This window comes from Rhinolophus sinicus, chromosome 7 (assembly GCF_057876585.1).
Source record: "Rhinolophus sinicus isolate RSI-liver-muscle chromosome 7, RSI-T2T, whole genome shotgun sequence".
Classification (NCBI taxonomy): domain Eukaryota; kingdom Metazoa; phylum Chordata; class Mammalia; order Chiroptera; family Rhinolophidae; genus Rhinolophus; species Rhinolophus sinicus.
This window is the reverse complement of record NC_142507.1, coordinates 41452880-41476877: the sequence shown is the minus strand read 5'-3', so window position 1 is coordinate 41476877 and position 23998 is coordinate 41452880. Positions and strand designations below refer to the sequence as shown.

Genomic DNA, 23998 nt, shown 5'->3' with positions numbered 1-23998 from the left:
CATGTTATGCTGGCAGCAACCTCATCCATACTGAGTCTTGATTGCATCATTTTCTCTTGTGCTTGATTTCATCTTGGCCATCTTGCTGATCGTGGCCCCTAACCATTGGCATGACGAAATCGCCCAAGGACGCATTTCTCAGAACTAATCTGATCATTAAATGACTCATGACTATAACTGTTAAAAGGAAGACAGACAAGAAACTGAAAAACCTCAGTCTTAGAAAAATACTTTTGTCAGGTTTAGTGAATGACAGTAAAAATCGTTGACAAGATAATCGAACTAGTCTGGAGCTGCCCTTGCTTTGTTTCTGTTCATTCATTGGATACATTTTTACTGAGTCCTTACTATATAAAAAGCACCGTTTTTGCAGAATTCAAAAAAGACTCCACTGTTCTAAAAATGCTTTGAAATTGTGAATCCATCTGTACTAAGAACCTCACAATGGCGCTGGCCTTTGAACCTAAAGTGGAAAATACTACATGGATGCTTGATCAGAAAGGATGGTTCCTATCGGTAACCAGCCCCTTCTGAAGGAGATTGAATAGGTGCCATAGCCTTCACTCTGGCAATGTAGGGCTTCTCGAAACCGGGATCACACAAGTTCCAGCAGTTACCTTTTATCATGCTGGTGTCAAATAACACTGTTCTCATTACAAATAAATAGGGTCTGTGGTTTTGTTTCTTTGTAATAATTTGACATCTTCCCATCATTAGTGGTAAAGTTATATTTTTCTACCTATTAAACTCATGAGGGCCTGGAATTAAATGTTAATTTGAAAAGGATGTAAACACAATCAAATTCCAGAGCTTGTTTTAAATTAGCCAGTTTCCCAAAGAGAAGATGGGGCCTTAGGTGGTTGTGACCTTAACTCTTTCCCTTGGGTTTCAATAGCTTGGTTAATCAAAATCTTTCTGTTTCTTAGTCGTTAAATTCAAATTCTAAATGAATTTCTGTATCCAGATTACAAGGCATTAATTTTGTGCTAATTTTCATGTATGCCAGACAATCCATATCCAAATGTTGTTTATAAATCATCCCCATTGCCTGTTTCCTTGGTAATTGGAGTGACTGGCTCTCACTCATTATTTTTTAGAGAGACTTGAATTGTTGACACTGCTGTGTCAGTGTGAGATAAGGAAAGCTTAGCGATTTCTTTTGTTTAGAGTCTTCTTCTTTACTGTAGTTCCTGAAGGTCAATGACTGCTAAAGTACGGGTGGATTTAGACTAAAATACAGAAGGCATAAGAGTATAAGTTGGAAATGATCCACAGTGACACTATTTAATTCTACCCAGTTAGAAACATGTAGGAAGATTTACCCTCATAAAATTGTAAAAATGGAACTAAAATATCTTCCATGCTTAATGAAGCAATAAAAAAGTGTTTTGCAGCTTACTAATTCACATGACCCTAAGCCTTGGAAAAGTCATTTTTTCTTTCATAAAATGTGGAGGTGGGTAGGTATTAAATGATCCCCAACTCCTTTTCAGTATGATAATTCTAGGGTGTCTAGCCTACTTCACATAAACTTGAATTCATACAAACTCATAATATAATACATAAAATCCGTATTACCTATAACAAAATTACATCGAAGTTCAAAGTTATTGGCTTCTAATTCTTTCAAGTTTATTTTTGTATTTTTGATAAAGAAAAGAATACATTTTACACAGCTTGAACAATATTCCTAACAGGACAATTCTCTGGTATCATTTGCATCAGCCACACAATATACAGATGTACAGTTCTTTGAGACCTTACAAAATTTTGCCTTTTATTTTTTAAAATAATAATATTGGTCTCTAGAATTTAATTCCAGACCTTGCCTTTGTAAACCGTATTCAAAATCACTGTAATACAAATGCCATATTCTGATCATGGAAGCCATTTTGAGTATATAAACTTTTATCTGGTGTTTTGTCTCTCTCTTTTTTTTCCAGTTGTTCAGACTCCAAATTCCTTTGCTTCATCAAGAATCCCCATAATCTAGGTCCAGAGAAGGAAGAAATACTTTTTTTTAAGTTACACATATAATGTGCATAAAAGTCTAGCATCTCAGGTCTAAGCAAACAAATTCCTGGTACATCATGGACACTTAGCAAATGCGCCTTCCCTTTTGCCTCCCTTTCTGTGAACTTACTTTCGCCAGGTACTGTTTGCTGGTAGTGTGATATAGTTAAGAGCACACCTTTGGAGACAGACACAAGCCCTTGACTTCACTGAGCCTGAGTATCAAAGGGACAAGGCCTATCTCTTGTCTCTTGTGTGAAGATTGGGAGAAACTATATAAAAGACCTTGTACATGAGAGCACGGGAGCTGTTTTGATAGTCACATGAATCAGGTACTTTATACATCCTTGATTATAGTCTGTGAAATCTCCATTTTACAGATGAAGGAGTTGACAGTTTTCCATTTGCTTTATTCAGTGAGTCAGCCCCACCATGCTTCCTTTTTGTTTATGAATGTGGTCTGTATCAACTTGTGTCTGTTCCCAGACTGACTGCTCTACTTAAAATAATCCTTTCCTCTGTCCTGGTTTTTGAAATTTCACCTGTTCTTCAGTTTAAGCCAAGCTATCTGCATAATGCAATGTCCCCTCATCCTCCCCACTGACTCACAAAAGAAGTTCTCTCTCCTGCCTTTGAATTCTCATAACCCCTCACTCTCCTTCAAGGATGAGAACTCCTAGTTATCTTGTGACCCCTGAAACTCCCCGTACAATAAATTCCACAACTCATTAAGTTTGGTCATAAATGATTAATAAAGCATTGATGAATCTCTTTTTCTTCTTTTAGGTGATTTTTGGCCCAGTTTATTTTTGGGGGGAACTTTGAACATAAGCACTGAATGGAGGTGTTAAGTTGATATCAGTGTGATTTTTTAAAAGAAATGAGTTGGTTTTACACTGTTTGTAAATAATAGTGCTATAATAGAAGCACAAAATAATTAGGTTAAAAGTGATTTTACTTTGATTTTAATTTCAGGTACTTGTAAGCAGCGTTATATCTACAGTACTCATCTGATAATAATATACATTGTTTTCATTATGAATTAGTTATTATTTAATTTCTATTTAAAGTAGAGGGATTCAGATTTGTGTAAAATCTATGAAACCAACATCTCAAAAGAAATTTCCTGAAATTTTAGTGTGAAAGATGGTGGGAGGTTATTATATTAGGCTTGGATGTATTTAAGGCAAATTAGGTGTTAGAGAAAGTTGGAAAGAACCATGTTATTGACCTCTGTAAGTACCAGAGGACATGCAGAGCTATGAGATAGTCATTAACACGTCATCGTAAGCCAGAAACTATGTCAAGTAGCATTTGTGGTTTGTCAACTTTGGGTTAGCCTGGAAAAGGACCTTTAGAATCAAGTTTGTTTTTCTGCGACGTTGAAAGAACATGCAGGAAATTAGAAATTGCTATATATTCAGCAAACAGCTGTTCCCTTTATTTTTGTTTAGAAAGGCAAGTATTTCATAAATAAGAACAATAATTACTGTCCTGAATTTGAGGTTTAATATGGTTTCTTTTCATTTACCACATCTGACTAAAGCCTAGCAGGATGTTCTCTACCCATGAATAACAATAGGGGTAACTCACATTACAAACAGCCCGAGTAACAAGGACAGTTACTGCCTTGTTTCCCCAAAAATAAGACCTAGCCTGACAATCAGCTCTAATGCATCTTTTGGAGCAAAAATTAATACAAGACCTAGTCTTATTTTACTATTATATAAGACCGGGTAATATAACATAATATAATACCAGATCTTATATTAATTTTTGCTCCAAAAGACGCATTAGAGCTGATTGTCCGGCTAGGTCTTATTTTTGGGGAAACAAGGTAGGTAGGTGTCATGTACATCCATCCACACAGCAGGGAGCAATTATTATTTGCTTACTCTTCCATATGCGTATGGAAAATTTAGCATTAAATCGGTCATCCTTATATGTATAGCATTATGTCAAGGAGTTCATGTGTTTGAGAGCAGAACTCTATCAAAAATGATCTTTTATATTTTTTTTATAGGAACTTGTGGAGTATTACAAGCATCATTCTCTTAAAGAAGGGTTCAGAACCTTAGATACAACTCTACAGTTTCCATACAAGGAGCCAGAACATTCAACTGGACAGAGGGGTAATAGAGCAGGCAACAGCTGTGAGTATTGTAATTTAGAATACAATTTGCTGTCACTTAAGGATTGGAGGCACAAAAATATTAAACATCCTTATTCCAAAATTTGAAATATAACCAATTAATATGCTAATGAATTTAGCAAGGAATTTTTCTAGCTAAGCAGAATTAGATGGACCAACTGGTTTATGAACATATCAAGATATGATTCTTTGGGCCAAATTAAAAATCATTTTTGTGTTCAGAAATTCATCAGAAATGTAAAGGGTATGTTAACCCGTAAGTTTTGAAATTTTCACTGACTTCTGTATTAGCCAAAATCTCTTTAACTTACACATGTTGGTGGTCATTATGCCATTTGACTTAACAGTATTTAAGCAAGGCTAGTGCACGGCTGGCCCATCTAGCTTACTATCCCAAGCCTGCTGATGGTTCTATTTCAATGATTGCTTTTGGAATTTGTAACTGACTCAATCATGTTTCCTCTGACGCCAGTATTTCTAAAAGTATACATTAGCCACTTTATTTCAGAATGAGCACTATGCCACAACTATTCACCAAAGATTTACACACAAACCAAAAGCATGTTATAGTTGGAGTAAGAGTTCAAATCAAAAACTTTTTTCTCATCACTGTTTAATGTCACATCATCTTCCTGGAAGTAGACATAGCATGTGAAGAGAACATCATGATGAAAAATGTTGTGAATAAAATGTGATTTCATTCTCTTATTTTGATAACTTTTTTTTTTAATAAAACTGTTTGGAGGAGAAATGACTATGAATACAACTTTATTACTCTTAGAATCCTTAGCCTAAGCAAAACTAGAATACCTAGAGGTATTTCAAAAAAGAATGTCTATCAGTGTAATGTAACTTGAACTTTTTTCCCCCCATAAAAGCAGAAACTGGAAAGGAAACAGGTAATGCTCAGGGCTCAAACAGCATCAGTAAAATTTCATACACTTCATATAAGTAAATATACAAGTAATTTGTCACATCAACTGACAGGTTTGTGTTTTTTTTATTTGTATAACTTAATAGCTGTTCTCTTCACAAAAATCAGTGATAAATGACCAAGCTTGTGCAGTGAAAGTAGTCAGAGCACACTTTGTGTTGAAACTTTAAACACCTATTCAAAATTGTCTTTCTATTTTTTCAGCCCAATGTTACCCAATTTCTTAGATTATCATTTAGGTTGAGGAGTTTTACATTTTTATATAGGTTGGTCAGAGAAGATATTGCTCCTAAAGTGACTGGAAGAAGTAAGGGAGTGAATTAGTACCTCAGTCAGCCATAATTGCATAAGGTTTACACTCCAAGGTTATTCCATTATTACCATGTAACAGGATTATAATCTTAGGTGGAATTTGTGGCACTGTCTCAATGTTTTATTAACTTGATGCTGACTTTGTATTAAATCGGTATTTTCGACAACACTGGGTATTTTATAAACAGAAAGTACAATGAGTATTGTATAGAACACTAAGAATAAATGCGGTGTTATATAGAAACTATTCAGCATGGTACCAGCACGTGTAAAACTCAGTGAAGGTCAACTGCCACTACCACTTAAACCACTTCAACTTTTACTACTGCCACGACTAGTAACTCCTAACGCAGAAAACATGGTCTTGTATTTGTAAGAGCTGACTAAAAAATTACTGATTTTAACTCACAGCAATGTCTATGTTTCCTTTTATGACTTTTTAAATATGCCTTGCTTATTTTATACCAAGCTCTGATTAAGGATTAACCCTTAATTAAAACATAGCTCCAATTTTTCACATGCTGTACTTCTCAGGCAGTGATAAGGCAGAAACGCTGCATCTTCTGCCTGGAAGGAGTGTTCAGGATATCTTTATTGTCCTTACCTCTGGTTCATAGCTCCTGGTATGCTGCTAAATGTCATCTAAAAATAACTTGGCCAAGAAGTCTTCCCTGGGGAGACTGGATTGGACGCAGACGCGGGGTACTGGCGTCTCCATGACTCCTAAGAGGCTTCGGAGGAAGCAGAACCGGCAGGCTAAAAGCCTAGTACCACCCTGTGTTTTGGGTAGAAATTGAGATTGAAGCTCCAACTCCTGAAATCTGCTTTTATTACTATTTCTTTCTTAAATAGCAGTCCCCTTGGGGAAAAAAAAGTCCCAGGGCTTTGTAGAAGAAGCTGTTTGCTTCCATATCAGTCCAGGTCAGAATTTTCTTGGGCAGATAACCAACGCTTTTTCAGGTTCGTGAAATGTGGTATGATTATGACAGAACTCCCTCACACAAATGCAAACTGACATATAAAAATATATCGATTAGAATTAAACAGTAGTCCAGAGTATCAAGCGAGGAGCATAGCAGTTCTAGGTTAGGAGCCCATAGGCAGCAAGGCTCTTTCCCCAGGGTTACGAGAGTTTATTTTTGCCTTTGGGATGACTGAGGAGTGTTTCCCAGAGAAGATAAGGAGAGAAAGAAGGAGGAGAGGCCAAAGAGAAAACCCAGGCATAGCAGTGAGCTGTTGTGCTTCCCTAGAAATGGCAAGGACTCCATCCCTGGAGGATGTTCTGGCCTGTCCTGTGCATCCCTGTAAGAACCCCCTTACTGATTCAGTGGACCTGTGGGCTTGTGTATTTGAAGGGCACTGCATTGACCTTTTTGCCTTTCTTGCTCTGCAAGGAGCACTTAATTATTTTCAGGTCTGCTGCTGAGTAACTGTCTGACCTCAGGCAAGTCCCTTAACTTGTCTGGACCTCAGTTTTTTCAACTGATGAATAAGGAATGAGATTAGATATGTTATTATATTCTTTTCAAGATAACATCTTAGATTTCTTTCTTTGTATGCACGAGAGAAGGAAGTAAAGTAGAATGTTAATAGACCAATTACACTAGGAAAAGTTGCACAATTAGCTTTCTTTTATTTTTTTTGGTCTTAAAAAAAAACTTTCACCTTTTATTTGTTGTTTTTGAACAGTTTGCTTTTTCAGTAAACATTATTATCTCTTCACACTCTTAGAGCACATTTTCACATTACCTACAAGATGATCTTTTAATAGAACCTTCCCTACATTCTGTATACTTGTGTTATGGGATTTATCACACAGCTATGTACAGTACAGACCCTACTGTTCCAGAAAACATTCTTCTTTTCATCATTAACACACAGAGGGCAGCTTTTAATGCCAAACACTGAGAAGATGTTTTACTTACATTTTCTTGTTTAATCTTGACAACAACCCCAAGATGAAGGGATGATTTTAATCTCTGTACCTATAGATAAGGAAGCTGATATATGGAGAAGCTCTGTAATCTGTTTGTGTTGATTCAAGGAAGGAATGTCAGGAATTGGATCTTAACCCAGGCCTAGATCTACTCCCAGACATGGGTTTGAGCTTGTTTAGAAAAATATGACAAGGTTACATTCCTCTTTCAATTTCTGCTTTGAAGGAACCAACTCTTTATGTAGTGGTGTGTGTGTGTGAGTGTGTGTGTGTGTGTGTGTGTGTGTGTGTGTGTGTGAGAGAGAGAGAGAGAGAGAGGAGAGAGAGAGAGAGAGAGAGAGAGAGAGAGAGAGAGAGAGAGAGATTGAGATTGGGTGTCAGTTTATAAAGCACACATTTAAACTTCATTGCACAATTAGCTATTTCATGACCCATAAGCAGACCGCAAACATTTTCCAAGTTCTTATTTATGGAAAATTAGTTGGACCACAGTGTAGAGATGGCTAATTTTAAAAAATGTTGGTTATCATTATATTTAGATAATCTCAAAGTATCTTCTCACAAGAACAATTAATCACAAAAGGAAAGATAGAAAAAAACTGAAGTGATCAGAGTTAATGTCACCTGTAATGGGACAAATAGATATCGTGTACCCCCTAATGTGATTCCCTAAGAAGAACACACCACCACTTTGATTATATTCCTGTTCCACAAATACATATTTGGATTGTAATCATGAGGAAAGATCAGACAAACCAAAATGGAAGGACATTCTACAAAATAATCGGCATATCCTGTTGAAAAGTGTCAGTGTCATGAAAGACGAAGAAAGACTGAGGAATTGTTTCAGATTCAATGAGACCTAAGACACATGACAACTACACGCAGCATGTAATTCTGGATTGAATCCTGGACCAGAAGCATGTCCTTTTTTGCTATAAGGGACATGCGTGGGACAATTAAGTTTTGAAGAAGTTTCTAGACAAAGTAATAGTATTTTTTGCTTTTGATAATTGCACTATGATTATAAAAGAAGAAAATGCGTTTATTTTTAGGGATTATACACGGAACTATTTAGAGATAGAGCATTATGCCTGCAACACATTCTAAAATGGTTCAGGAAAGAAAACACCGAAATTGATAATGCAAACATAGTAAAATGTTAATATTTGAGGAGTTTAAGTATATGGGAATTTTTTGTACTATCTTTGCTACTTTTCTGTAAGTCCGAATTATTTCAGGATTAAAAATTTTAAGATTTGGCGATGATCCCATTAGTCGAATAGGTCTGACAGAACTGGGAGAAAATGGCAGCACCCTCCTTTTTCACCTAATCTGGGTGCAGGGATTGCTGAGTGCACTGATTTGGGGGTATATGGAGCGCTGAGTAGGTCATATTTGAAACCATCTGTTCCTTACCTGTGACCACATTGTATTTGCTTATTTATTCATGCATTCTTTTATTCAACAAATATTTATTCAATGCTTGCCATGTGCCAGGCTCTGTGCTAGATGATAGAGTTATTATAGTGAATCAGACAACCCAGTGGACAGGAACGAAAGTAAAACAAGTAACTTCATAAATGATCACAAATTCTAATAAGTCTTGTGAAGTGGGAGCATGGGTGACAGCGTATGACAAGAGGGCCTATTTAACCTGTCGGGCCAGGGAAGGACATTTTGTTGAAACATAAAGGATCCAGGTGGGCTGGCAGGGTGTAGGGTGGTGGAGAGTAGGGAAACTCCACAGCAAAGAAGGAGCTTGTGTGACGGACCTTAAACAGGAAGGAACTTTATATATTTAAGGAATTGGAATGAGATTAATGTGTTTGTGGCATAGTGAGTAGATCTGTTGATATTCTATGCAGTAGAACTATAGTGAAGCTTTATAAGCTGAAAATGACATGAACTGATTTACATTGTTTAAAAGATCACTGGCGAGTATGTGAGGAGTGGCTTGGAGGGAGGCACGGACAGAAAAGGAGGAGTTAGGAAGCTATTACAGATGTCCATGGAGGCGTGATGGTGGTTTGGACAAATGTTGAATAGTGACAGTGGAGCGGGACAGTGGGCAGATTTGAATATATTCTGGAGCTTGAATTGATTGGATAAAGGAGTTGGGGTAGAGTAGTACAAGTATGATACGCAAGTATTTGCCTTGGATAACTGGCAAATGGTGAAACCACTGACTGACCGGGAAAGAAAAGAGGTCTAACAGGTGTAGAGAGAAGGTGATACATTCAATTTTGCACAAAATCTGAGGTATCTGTGCATACTCAATGGTTCAGCAGGCAGTTGCCACCAAGAGGAGTGGTCTGGGTTGAAGAGAGAGTTTTACAAATCATTAATACTTCATTTCATACTATACATAGAACATAATATAATTTCTGTATAGGTTTAATTATTTCTTTTGGTGTATTTTTTCCAAGAAGCCCTAGGAACCAGCCTCCTTTGTTTCTTATCCTTAAGTTGCACTTTGCACAATGCCTTTCATGAAACAGGGGGGCAGAAAGGTCAAATTAGTGAAGTCAGAACCTGAGGTCCCTGGGAGACAAAGCAGGTATTAAAGGGCTATGTGGATTTGATATTTGAAAAAGCATGGAAAGATGGGTGAGTTTGCAAGCAAAATATAGATCAGCATGTTCTTTTTGGTGTGGTGACGAATATTATAGTAATTCTTCAAAATCTGACAAAGGCTTGCTGGATCATTGGGACCGTAAAAATGACCTTGAAGGAAAAAGTAAAAGCCAGAGTCAGCACCTGGGCTGCTCTCTCTGGTGTGGTCTCTTTTCCTTCTATACAAGTATCCATGTTATTCTGTTGGCCAGCTCACAAGGTGCTTAGCTTCATTTTAGCCAGTGTTTTAGAAACTTGGACTTGGAGGATTTGTATAATTTATATTTATTTGTCTCAATGTAACATAATATAGCTTTTTTATTCCTGACAATTCCTGAAAAATCCTGATATGCTTTACCACTACTTATTAGTTTTATTACAGTGTAAAAGTGGGTAATGTTTATTATCTCCTTTTTATAAAGTCCTCAAACATCTACTTAATGTAGTTTTTACCTTCTCACCCTTGTAATTCAACATACCTATGTTCATCTACCCTTATTTTCTGACCTCCCTATCTTATCCTCAGCCCTTTGTCATCTTTTTCCTTAGTCATTTGGCATTTGGGTTTGAGTTGGTCTAATTTTATTGTGATAATTCAATATTTGTTTTAATCTCATTGTATTAGTTTCCCAGGGCTGCCATAAAAATTACCATACAATGGGTGGCTTAAAACAACAGAAATTTACTCTCTCAAGTTCTGGAGGCCAGAAGCCTAAAATCAAGGTGTTGGCGGGGTTGATTGCTTCCGGAGGCGCTGAGAGGGAATCCATTCCATGCCTCTCTCCCATCTTCTGGATGGCTGCTAGCAATCCCCTGCAGTCCTTGGCTTGTAGATGTATCACTCCAATCTCTGGTCTTCATATTACCTTCTCCTCGGTGTGTCATCTCGCTTCCTCTTCTCTTATAAAGACACTTGTCATTGCATTTAGAGCCCACCCTAATATTGGATGATCTCTCATCTTGGGATCCTTAACTTACATCTGCTAAGAAATTTTTTCCAAATAAGGTCATGTTCACAGGTTTTGCGTGGACATGTCTCTTGGGGGAGGGGGGGGCACCATTCAACTCACTACAATCTTAGTATTAATTCTAAATATTTCCATACTTATTCTAATTTGTTTCACTCTTTATAACTTGGAGTTATAAGAGGACATCGTTCTTCCAGAAAACCTCTAGATTACTGCTGGGCAGTGAATGTACAAGCATCCCTGTATTGATGATGGTACCATCGGTCCAATTGCCAGATACAGAGGATGCCAAAAAAAAGTACACACATTTTTAGAAAGGAAAAAACTATTAAAATTGTAATACTCAATATATACTAATAACAAAAGATGTTACAAGTCACATTTGACTTCTGCAATTACAACAGGTGCTCAAAGTGGTTACCATCAGCGTCCAGACACTTCTGATTACGGCGAACTACTGCTTGAGCAACGTTGACCAAAGTGTCCACTTGTATACATTTTTTGGCACCCCTGGTATTTTTACTAACAGCTTTATATTACGTAAATGGGTGTGAACACATGTAGTTGTTACAACTTAAAGCTGAGCGTTAGGTAATGTCTATCCCGAACAATAATTAGCAAATGCATGTAATGGAAAATCAAGTGGTAGTTCAAAAGTACTGTGTGATTTGATGACCAGTACCTCAGGAAGAGTGCTGATTGAGCTTGGTCTCTGCTGTGTACAAATTTCAAACATTGCTGAAAATTGAATAGATGTTCATTTGCTCATGAACAGAAGTGGTCTGATCAAGGCAGAGCTTATCACTTTAAGGCAGTGCTTAATTAGCCTTGACAACAAAAGTATAGGCATCAGATATCAATTCATTCATACTTTTCTATTCTACTGTACACACTGTGTTCTTTTTTTAAGTTGACATACTTCTGTGTTCTGTGGCACTCTCTTCTGGGTCAAGTCTCAGAACTGAATAATATTCACTAATGATTTGCCAATCAGTTGATTATGACTATGCTGATAGCTTCTATTTCCAATTTATTTATTTAACAGATAATTTCTGTTTTGATTAGAGAATGTTGGTACTTTGGGTTTTGTTTAACGTGAAAATAGTTGACTATATTCTTAACCGTCCCTAATAAGAAACATGAAGTCATTAAACTATGGGCCACTTACTTGCTTACGTTCCATGACTATTAGCCTGATTGCATGCCAGGTACCATACATGTAAGAAATGACCAGCGAGGCCTGCCTACATATGGTGGCCTCTATGAGCAAGGTTCTCCTTTGTCTGTGCTAATAGGAGTTAAAAGTGTCTGAGGAAGGAAGTTAGGCCCTTAACTAAAGCATGCAGTTTGCAACTGATTATTTCAATGAAAAAGATCTCAACATTAATTTACTATTGTCTCAGTGGGTACAAACATGAATAAAAGAGTTCTTTCTCTCAAGAAACTTCCCCAAAATACCAGGCCGACTGATATTAGGAGGTGAAGGGAATATTAGGCTAGGAAGACACAAGGCCAAGAGATAAACTCTCAACATTCACATTTGAATGTCACTGTTACTCGGCTGTTTTAATTCCATTCCACGATATGCTACTGTCATCTTATATTATGATGTCTTGATATAGTAGAAGGAGTTTGGTGAAGAAAACATGCATCTGTATACATGTGTAAAAATAGGTGGATGTATTCTCAGTATGCATATAAAGATGTTTTGCATGTTAAACCATTCTGCAAAGTATTTTTATCAAGTACCTTGTTCTGACATTGCTTACATCTAGATTTAAATCCATACTTTCCTAGGGACACACGTTATCTGATACTCTTGTCTCCATAGGTGCCAGGCCATTTAAATGCTATGTTGCCAGCCAGAGAGAATTAAGGACCCCAAGGCAGTGAAAACTGATGTACAGAGAGACTGGCAACAATAAGTCAAGCTACAATGTGTAGAAAAGCAGAAAGCATCCCTAACAATCCTTAGACTGTTTGGCTGAGAGCTATCCACTGGGTGGCAGGAGAAACTGATTAACCTTCTACCTCTAAGATTCTCAGGCGTACAGTATGGTTAATGCCATGAGACCTACAGCATTTAATAGCTGTTCAACATCTCAGAAAAAATTACAGTTATTGTAGGAATATCATTGATAGATTATGGCTCTCAGGGATCCTGGGGAATAAAACCAGAGCATATCTCACATCCTTTCCTGTGTGTTGTGCCGGCTTGTGTTGGAAATCTTACTGAGCAGTTAAGTGAGCAAAAGATGAGCTAAGCGAATAGGAGGAGGAGACCTAAAGAGCTGGCAGAATTAAATATCCTGCTGAGATACATGTCCATTCAGCAGCATCAGTGGCTTAGCACTGGACCTGCTCCTTCAGGGGGGTGGGGGTCTAGGTGCAATAGAAGAGCTGGCCCCTGCTCTCCAGAATCAATGACTGACTGGAGATATAACACAAGAACACGGGCAGTAATGAAACAGCAGAGTCAGGGAGTGCCATGGTGTAAGTGCAAAATCAATGGCTGGAAAGAACAGAGAAAGGGGCATGTGTCTGGATTGGTCATGGAAGGTTGGTCATGGAAGGTTCATGGAAGGGGCCTGGGCTGAACTTTGGAGACAAGGACATTAAGGTTATCAGGAGAAGTGAAGGAACAGCACTCCAGAATGAGCAGAAGGTTTGAGTTGAAAATGAAGCTGAAGGCCTGGGGGGTGCACGAGGGGGTTGGTATTAGGAAATTGGTCTGGGTGAAAAGAATTTGTTACAGGAAAATGATGGCAGGTATGGTTAGAAAGGCAGGTTGTGGCCAGACTATGAATTGTCATGGAATTCAGGTCAGGAGATTGGACTTCTTAATTTAGGGAAAAGAATAATGAATCTATGTTTACAGTGAATAGCTGAGAGGAGTATTTAGAATAGAATGGAAAGAAAGCTGAAAGCAGAAAGCCAATTGGGAAACAGAATACCCTGAATTTGCAAGGATGGTTTGCAAGAGAACATGGAAGTCATTAAAGAAAAAACCCAGAAATGTTAGAGGTTGAGCTAAATCGCAGGGAGGGTGTTTTGCTTCAGGATGAGTTTGGTTTCAGAGAAGTTAAATCAGAGATAATGGTTGTACCTCCCGGCAGGGTCCTGAAGTCACTGGAATTCAGGTGAGGGGGCCAAGGCATATCCAAGAATCTGTTCCATTCTTTGCGGAAAATGTTCAGTAGAGGGAAGCCAGCAGAGGAAGCAAGGGCCAATCAGAGGGAAATAACTTCCATTTAGTTAACATTATAATATTTTAGATAAGATTAAAGAAGATTTGAAATGTAGCTACTTGACATGAATACAAATGCTTGTAAGGCTTTTAGGGTTAAAGAAAGCTTTTAGGGTAGCTCACAGATACTATGTATTTGAAACAGAGATTTAAGTCCTTTGGTGAGGCAGTACCCATATTACCTCAGGAATGGCAGGTATTTTAAGATTACAGAGAGATTATCTGATCTAATATATATACCTATTGTTGAGATTGTTTAAATTGCATTTAATTGTGCTTCCATTGATTTCTTTTTATTTCTTCCTTCTAGAGCTAATTTATCTCTTGTTGTACTCCAGCCTCTTAGTTTACAATACCTTCATTAGAAATTATAAAAGAAGAAATGGTCTTCTCTTATTACTTTATGGATAAAATAGTCCCAGAGAGAGAATCAAGGGTGGACACGTAGAAAACAGTTCAAGGAGAAAAGTCTAATACCTGCCAGAAGTAATGTATAGAATGAGAGTTTCTAATTTAATTTCTCACAGATCTAGGATAGGAATCTTCTCACTGGATTTTCTGCCACTAATAGGTGTGTGCCATTTTTCTTACTAAATTAGAGATGGCATCCTGTCCTCTCTCTAGTAGTGGGTATATCGTGATCTCAAGGAAATGAAAAGATACCAGTTATATTGTATGGTAATAAAGGAATTGGACAGATTGTAAAATTAGTTGTAATGCCGTGTTTCCCCGAAAATAAAACCTAGGCAGGCAATCAGCTCTAATGTGTCTTTTGGAGCAAAAATTAATACAAGGCCTGGTAATTATTATATTATATTATATTATATTATATTATATTATATTATATTATATTATATTATATTATATTATATTATACCTGGTCTTACATTGTAGTAAAATAAGACCGGGTCTTATATTAATTTTTGCTCCAAAAGACGCATTAGAGCTGATTGTTAGGCTGGGTCTTAGTTTTGGGGAAATACGGTACATGTACCACTGCGTTTAAAAAAAATATATAATGTGGAATGTGCAATAGATTGGGAAAGAACCCTGATTATCAACAAAGATATTCTTCAGAGTAGGTTAAAAATATGTGAGGCTTTGTGAGAAAAATACTGTGAGTGTGCCCGTGCATATATAAGGGCTCCAAAGTCCCTGGTTCCAGGAACAACCGAACCCCCTCCAGTTCCCTTGGCCAGTCTACTTGGGTGGTATCTGGAAATCCCCTATTCTTAGGCTCTCTAGAACCCCTTCCGGACAAGAGTGTTAACTTCAAAAGAATCTGTGGCTCTCAAATCAGTCAGAGACCTGAAAAGAAGCAGCAGCTATGGGAAGACTGTATGGACTCACTCCCGGTTTACTTAGCCCACTTTCAGCTCATCCTTGGTTATAGAAAGCTTTTTGGTACAGTTTAAATTAGGCCCAGGTACAAGTAACAGAAACCCCAAACCCATTGGCTTAAAGAGGATAGACATTTGTTTCTCTTTCCCATGAAATCCTGAAAGTAGTCAGTCAGTGCAGAGCTGTGGAGAAGGGCAGGTCATCTCTGTTCCACAAAAGCTTCAGTAACCCAGATTCCTTCAAGCCCATGCTCATCCTTAAGATGAGGCCTGCCTTCTCATGGTCCTAGATGGTTGCTCTTATATGCCAGACAACAGGATAGATTAAAGAACTAAAAAGGGGTGGGGTCGGGGTGGGGGGTGGCAAAGACATGTGGCAGCTGCCTTGCCAGAAAAGGTACCTGAAGCTTCCTTATGATACTTTTGCTTATATCCCAGTGGCGAGAACTTGGTCATATAGTTGCACCACCTCTAAGAAGGCTGGGAAATGTAGTCTTGCTTCTAGGCAAACACAGTCCAACCAAACAATCAATTACATGGGCAAATGGGAAAGTAAATATTGGGAGAAAGTTTATATAACCACGCCTTCCTTTTCCACTGCAATGGCACCATGGTACCAGCAGGCAGAGCGCTGTGACCAACGGTCTGACACAGAGAAGTAGTGGCGAAACGGTTAGTGGTGGAGAGCCTGGATTTCAATCTAGGATCCTCTCAAATACCAAGGGGGGATTGTATCAGTACGTTCCTCTTTAAACTGTTGTGATTAATGAAATACTGAATATAGAACACTGAGCGTGGCATCTAGCACCTCAGAACCATTTGACAAATGTTAGCTCTTATTATTAAAAGTAAAGTGAAAAGCTTTTGAACGTCCAAGTGCACATAACTTCTCTCTACATTCCTACAATTTGGAGGATATATTTACTTTCTTACTTGCTTTTCCAGATATGATAAGCTGCAGAGTGGTTTATGTTTTATTTCTGGAAATAAGCATGTGCATGTTCGGTTGGGGAGTGGCGTGATTCTTAACAAGTCATTTGAGTGGTTTTCTTGAATTTTCGATGGGCTCCACATGTTTCATTGGTACCACCCTGCAGACGCTTATCTTCCTTTTTTTTATATCAGTTTTGATTTAAGCATGTTTTACATTAGTGGGAATTGTGTATCACATCAAGAGGAGAAGCCCATCCTTGGACGGGAGGGGTTCAAAGGAGGGGGTATGCTGTGTTCACCTGCAAAGCAACAGGCAACTCTGGATTGCAGAACTAATGTGAATCAAAACGTAAAAGTTTGGCTTGCTCTTCATTGAGAAATGGTAGTAGGAGAGAAGTGGGTGACAGCGAAGCTTGATATTGCAACTTTGATGTGACAATTTTCTTAATGATTATAGACAACAAAATAGCTGTGTTGAGATGTTTTTTTTTGCCGATACCTAAATGTTCTTTTGCTTCTCTCTTTTTCTTTCTTTCTCTAAGCCCCTTCTTTGTTCTGTGGGTTTTCTTTTGTAACTCCTCCAGACTACAGCTTTGTTCCCCCTTCTACTCCTTTCTGGTCAGGTACTGCTTTACTGCTTTTATATGTCTTTTCAACTTGCTGCTGTTTGCAAATAAAATATTTTGACTTCTGTGTATGGCTTCTCATGTAGATACATCTCCTCACAAATAGTCCCTTGAGTCACATTCCCACCATGCACTTTCCTCTCCTCTGTCATAAAGTCACTGTTTGTCATGACATTTCACTCCTCTGTTTATGTGTATGCTCATGCTATATATTCCAGTGACACGTTTTCTATTTTATCTGTTGGGGAGAAGTGGGAAAGGGATGGGGGCTGAAAGTATAAAGGGGGATGTGAACCACTCTATGAAATCACTAGTTTTCTTGAGGGTCAGACATTTTAGTTGAGAAAAGTCAGTGTGTATGTATTTCCATTAGGAAAATAAATAGAACCCAAATCCCAACTTTGTCTTCAAATACAAGTAAAATTCAGTACATATTGCTTGAAAGGATGAGTGTGCCCATAAGTTTGTGCACGGGCATTTTGGTCTTGATTTTTGTCATTGACTAGAGAATTTAATGGTTGTTTATGTGACATGTAGAGGAGTACATTATGGCTAGATCAAGTATGTTTCCTTACAGATTTTAAAAATTTACCTGTAAGTTCCAATGGAATCTTAGTACTCAAGAAAAATATAAGTTCCCAATTGGAACAATTTAGAACTAGAAGGACCTTAGAAATCATCTCGTCTGGACCTTTCATTTTATAGATGAGAAAAACGTGGCCTAGAGGAGTTAAGAGACCTGTGCAGGGTCTCACAGTTAAGCTGGTGACTGGGTTTTTCTATCACAGTTATATTTTTATGTGCACCCACTCTAAAAGTAGTGCCCTGGTAAGGGGATGGCATTCAATAAGAAAACTATTAAAGTGGATTTTTGTCCGAACAATAAAATAAAATGGCCTATTTTTACTCCCTTTACAGTTCTGAAATCTACAGCATTGTGATTCATTTATCTTATGATCGACACCTGGAGACTAAAAAAATTTCTGTCACTGCAAAGCCACAAATAATAGGCCAGAGATCTCTGTCTCCAAGTGGGCAGGCTCTGCCAGGGTAACAGGTTGTAATTGCAGCTGCCTGGGCACTGGGAAGTGTTAAAAGTACAGATGGATGGTGTTTCCCATTTGTTTCTTTTTCTTATACTTAAGTTCTTCCACCATTTAAGGTTTATAAAGTCCCACCAATCCCATGTGAGTGATTCTCAGAATCACTGAACATATCATTGAAAATACTTTATAACCCCAAAGAGCAACAGGTAGAGAAGTTAATATAAAATGTGTTATGAAACACTAGAGACGAACAAACATACAGCCTGAATGGAGCTTTGCTTTTAAGATGGGGCAGGTGAGGGCAGGGAGTAAGTCAAGTCCTCTCCTTCCATTAAAAAAAAAAATATATATATATATATATATATATATATATATATCTGAATATTGAAGATGACTACCCTGGCATCTTATTTTTGATTACATACTTCAGTAAAGGTTTTCTATAAGTCAGTATTTGTTTGAAAGAAAAAAATAAATGGTGTTTGTGTGTTCTTTATGTGAACCCTAATTTCAGCATTTTCACATAAGTGAAATTATATATAAAACCATAACTGAGTTCATCCCCGAATAGTTTTAACAAAGAAAGGCTGGCTGGGTGAGGAAGTACCGTTTAACTAGAAGTGATGACATGGTGCCCACGGGAGACTTTCTGAGCAAAAGTTTGGTTATTTTGAGTCTTAGTCAAAAAAGGTTACAAGATAAAAACATAAAGCTTTTTACCTTTAGAGATTCTACAGTGTTTCCCTGAAAATAAGACCTACCGAGACCATCAGCTCTAATGTATCTTTTGGAGCAAAAATTAATATAAGATCCGATCTTATAATAAAATATAAGACCGGCTCTTATATAATATAATATAAAATATATAATATAATATAATACTGGGTCTTATATTAATTTTTGCTCCAAAAGACGCATTAGAGCTGATGGTCCAGGTAGGTCTTATTTTCGGGGAAACACGGTAGTAAGAAGTAGATTACTGTGTGATTATTAGGAAATTTATGCTAGTTATTTTACATTCTGTCTCCTTAGATAGTAACTTAGATTTTAACCATTTTTTTCCTACAAAAACTAGTCCTTGTTTTGAAGTTATAAAGAATATGAAAACAGAACAATGGTCTTCAAACTTTATGAAACGAACTCGACTACACACCTGATTGAATTGACAGAGAAGTTCTGCCACTTGCTTTCAAGCTCCCCTGCCATTATCACTAGTCTGTAATGAAATCATGGCTGTGCATTTTGGTAGCATCGATAGCATCCATCTGATTAAGTTCTTATGCTTGTTAACCTGCAAATCAATGGACTCCCCCTCATTTCTCCACAGTGTTAAGTCCGAAAGTGCTCGGCATTGCCATTGCACGTTATGACTTCTGTGCAAGAGATATGCGAGAACTGTCCTTGCTGAAAGGAGATGTGGTGAAGATTTACACGAAGACGGGTGCAAACGGCTGGTGGAGAGGAGAAGTGAACGGCAAGGTGAGTGGTGCCTCTCGACGTGCTTATGCATGTGAACGAAGGGAACTGGGCAGTCATTGACACCCATCGTGGTGCTGGGGAGAAGCCCCTCAACTGTATTGCAGCCCTGGCTCCGGAGGCTGATGCTGGTTCTTACTGATAATAGGCACTCAAGAAAAATGTGTTGAACGCAGTGGGATTTATAGATGATGCAATACAGAATTGTACACCTGAAATCTATGTAATTTTACTAACAATTGTCACCCCAATAAATTTAAAAAATAAATTAAAAAAAAAAAAGAGAGAACCCAGAGGGAAAAAAAATGTGTTGAACGAATATGATGAGAGTGGCATCAATGAGGTTTCCCTTGGACAAGAGTGATGGCTTCCTGTTTGGACAAGGGTTGAATCCTTTTTAGTTCTTAAGCCTCAAACATAAACTTTATGTGTAGTACAAAATATCTATAAGAGCTGCCAATCTAAATGGGAAGGAATGAGACATAGTACCTCTGTCTTTATATCCTATTCTGTCTTATAGCAGAAATAGGGATCATTGAGTAGTAGAGCCCTGCATTACACTTAATTTACATGTTTATTTGTGTGCTAGCTGATGAAAACATTATTTAAGTTTATTTTATTCTCCTGTTTCTATCATTCACTCCATCAGGCTCTAGGAGCAACCAATCTTCTTCCCCTACAGTGGGTATAAAACTCCAGCTTAATCCGGGTGTTATGAAAACGATATGCTCCGTTTGTAGAACCCTTTAAAGTGCCAGATGCAAAGCCATGTTGTGATGTTGGTTGCTTTTCTTTTGCAGGTGGGCTGGTTTCCATCTACGTATGTGGAAATGGATGAATAAGTGCCAATCCAGCGTTGCACACTGCACTAGAAATTTCAGAGAAGGGATAAACAGAAGCCTGCACAGCCTTGTGAATTAACTGAAGTGTTTAAAACGCTGCATTTCTGGCTGTTCAACATTCTCCTTCCTAAGTCTTAATACTGAGATCTAAAGATGCTGGTACTGACAGTTTAATGGCTTGCCTGGAGCTGTGCAAGAAACAGCCTGCCTGTCTATCATTGTCAGGGGCCAGGGCAAAGCCAAAAGCTCTTCTTCCCAAAAGAGCCCTGCAAATGCATTGGTTCGTGTTTCTTTTTACTTCATTCCTTCAGGCACCATGAATGCCGGCCATTAGTAAATGTTTAATGCAGATTTACTTTCCTCTCACATGCCATTCACCAGAATTTTTGATCGTACAAAGAAACAGAAGTTTAATTTTGCTTTTCCCAGCATGAAGAAAAATTAGAGCTCTGCCATTTGGGCAGCCTAATGGAAACGTCCAGCGTTACTTGTTTTAAATTGCCTCACAAGGTGACTCATTACCTGGCAAACCCAGATGTAACTGTAAGATAAGAGACAAATGCTCAGGTTTGCTTCATAAGTGATATATCCCAGAGGGGTTTTAATTATTCATTTGATGTTCTGATTATATTTGCAAATCTCTTTATAAAAAGAAGAAAGTACATAAAAGAGAGTGTCTTCATATTAAATCTTCAAAACCTTCGTGATTTCACAGGGTTATTTTGGAAATGTAGTACTTCATTTTATGAAATAATCTTGGCTGTGTATATTACAGGTAGTTGCAAGTAACCTGAGTAAGGTGGCATTGTTTACAGAAACAGATCAAGGGCTGTAATTTATATTGTCATTTTATAGAAGCAACATCTATTAACACATGTCTTTTCCTCCCTGCTAAAAGACCTGGGACATATTTGCTGATTCTCATATTTCCCTGGAGTATTTACAGCAGCACAAACAACTTAGTTGAAGGTTTTGGTAGGAAAGCACAGCTGGGTCCTTTATGCATTTCCAGGATAGTAGGGTCACAGGCTTTTCCGGTCTCATTCAGTGTGGGCTCTCAGCTTCTCACTGATGAGGGTCTCTGCATCAGCAGGCCCTTTCTGGGTGTGTATTCACTGGTGGAAAGATCGGTTTTGCAGTGTGTTTGTTTGACCAAGATTTCACTTTTTATGTGAGGAGTCTAGATATGTTCTTTCTGTGGTACACAGAGTGCTCTGTCAAGACAGTCAAGTTAAGAAACTAACTTGGCCCTTTCCTGAGGAAATATTTTTTCCCATAGCAGAAGTCATGTTCTGACAAGATTCAGAGTGTTTCATGTTTGAAGAAAACAAAACAAAACATTAGAAGCATTAATTTAATAGAGCCAAACTAGGAATGTTCAGTTCTGAAATTTTGGATCTTCTCTGAAATGAGGTAGGTGTGGCCTTCCCTCTCCCCAAACCACTTGAATACCAAAACTTGATGTTCAGTGGACACCCCTCCTCCTTTAGAGACCCTCATGGGCTAGGATTTCTCAAATAGGTTAGATTCATGACCTTTACCTCAGAATTATGTAAACTGTGATTGTGTTTTAGAAAAATTATTATTTGCTAAAACCAGTTAAGTTTTTTTGTATATGTGTAAATGATCACAGAAATGAATTTTATAAAGTGTTCTGTACAGTAAAGTTATATCTGCAAGGTGTACCCCTGGAGTGGATTCTTCCTATAAAGTCTTATCTGTGACTGTGTCTGAGGAATGTTTTGTCTGTTACTGTCAGCCAAATGTTGTTATGGAGAGTGTAGCTTGACGCATTGAAACATATGTGTGCAGAGTACTGTAGCTTGTGTTGTTTCTTTTATTGTCATTTTAGCCAATAGACTCCCACCCTTACAAATGGTGTTTGGTCTTCCTGATGCATTTCATGGACCTGAGGGTTTCCTAGCAGAGGATATTAGAGACCCTTTTCATGATGCTACTGATTACATCTTTGTCTATGTTTAGTACTTTGTATTGGAAACTTAAAATGCTGCAGATTTGTGTAGATTTCTAATACCAAAGACAGAAGCCAATGTTTCTCCATATACTTTGTCTTGCCTGTATGAAGCACTTATGTAATATGGTGAATTAAGGTGGTATTTCACTTTGCAATATTTTGTAAATATGTCAATACAATAAATAGTTATTACGTGCATTAACTTGATTTCTTAAAAGCTAAAGAGTTTTTCCATTGAATGAGTTCATAATTTGAAATACGGTAGTTCCCCTTTATCCATTGGAAATACATTCCAAGACCCTCAGTGGATGCCTGAAACCTCAGATAGTACTGAACCCCATACATATTATGTTTTTTCCAATACACACATACCTATGATAAAGTTCAACTTATAAAGTAGGCAGTAAGAGATTGACAACTATATATATATATATATAATGTAAGAGATTAACAACAATAATAAAATAGAACAATTAAAACGATATACTATAACAAAAGTTATGTGAATGCAGCATTATTATGTAAAATGAGGGTTACTTGAACACAAGCACTGTGATACCGGACATTTGGTCTGATAACCTTGATGGCTACTAAGTGACTAATGGGTGGATGGCATCTACAGTGTGGATACATTGGACAAAGGAAAGATTCATGTCCCAGGCAAGACGGAGCAGGACAGCGCGAGTTTTTATCATGCTACTCAGAATGGCGTGCAATTTAATACTTATGAATTGTTTATTTCTGCAATTTTCCATTTCATATTTTTAGTCCATGGGTGATTGGGAGTAACTGAAACCATGGTAAGTGAAACTGTGGGTAAGGGGGGGACTACTGTATACCAACCGCATAAAAATATGGAAATAGAAGCCCTAATTTTGATCAGGTCAGGTCAGGATTGCTGCCTAAGTCATGAGCAGTGGTCTATAAGGAACACTCAATAGTTGCAAATAATATCTACTGACATACTGTTTAGTGCCACACACTGTTCTAAATGCTTTATTTGCTCTAACTTACAACAAGCCCAGAGGGTAGAACCTTATATTATCTCCACTTTTCAGACGAAGAAACTGAGGCATTTTGAGAGACTTCAACTTGACCCAGCTCACATAGCTGGTAAACATCAGAGCTGGGGTTCTGACTTGGGCAGTCCAGCTTCAGAGCCTGTAAAACCACCACCTTCTACTGCCACACTTCATGGAGCAAGAATGAGATTTCTAAGATTACATAGCCAAGAAGAAGCTACTTAGTACAAAATAGTGGTATAAACAAACATTAACACAGATTTCAGAAACATTCTCGTATTTCTGCCACCTAAAAGAAAACTCTAAACAGATGTTGCCTAGAGAGATCGGTGTCAGAGATTGAACTTTTTTATTTGTTTTTATTTTGAATTAAATTTTGCATAGAAAATAATGAACTGCTAAACCAGAGAGACTCAGGGGCCAGTTTCCTTGACTGAACAGGCCTTCAGGTTTTCAGCAGTAGTGGAGGCAGTAGTGGAGGCAGGCTGGCCAGGAATGCGTGGAAGGCCATTCTTTCTGAGGACCAGGACGAGTTCCATACGAGGAGCTCTTTGGATGAC

The 23998-nt window shown here is 37.8% G+C and overlaps 1 protein-coding gene across 2 annotated transcripts in view; it reads left to right on the top strand.

The window, feature by feature from the left end:
- VAV3 (vav guanine nucleotide exchange factor 3) overlaps window positions 1-22623 on the top strand; it is a 329628-nt gene extending 307005 nt beyond the window's left edge. The window contains exons 25-28 of one of the 2 annotated variants that reach the window (XM_019746513.3): window positions 4037-4166; window positions 16994-17074; window positions 19451-19602; window positions 20400-20579. In XM_019746513.3, coding sequence (XP_019602072.2) covers window positions 4037-4166; window positions 16994-17074; window positions 19451-19602; window positions 20400-20441 — 405 coding nt within the window. In that variant the 3' untranslated portion in view covers window positions 20442-20579. Of the gene's footprint in view, window positions 1-4036; window positions 4167-16993; window positions 17075-19450; window positions 19603-20399 lie in introns of both variants that reach the window. The other variant, XM_019746514.3, reaches the window with a different exon arrangement.
- Window positions 22624-23998: the final 1375 nt, after the last annotated feature.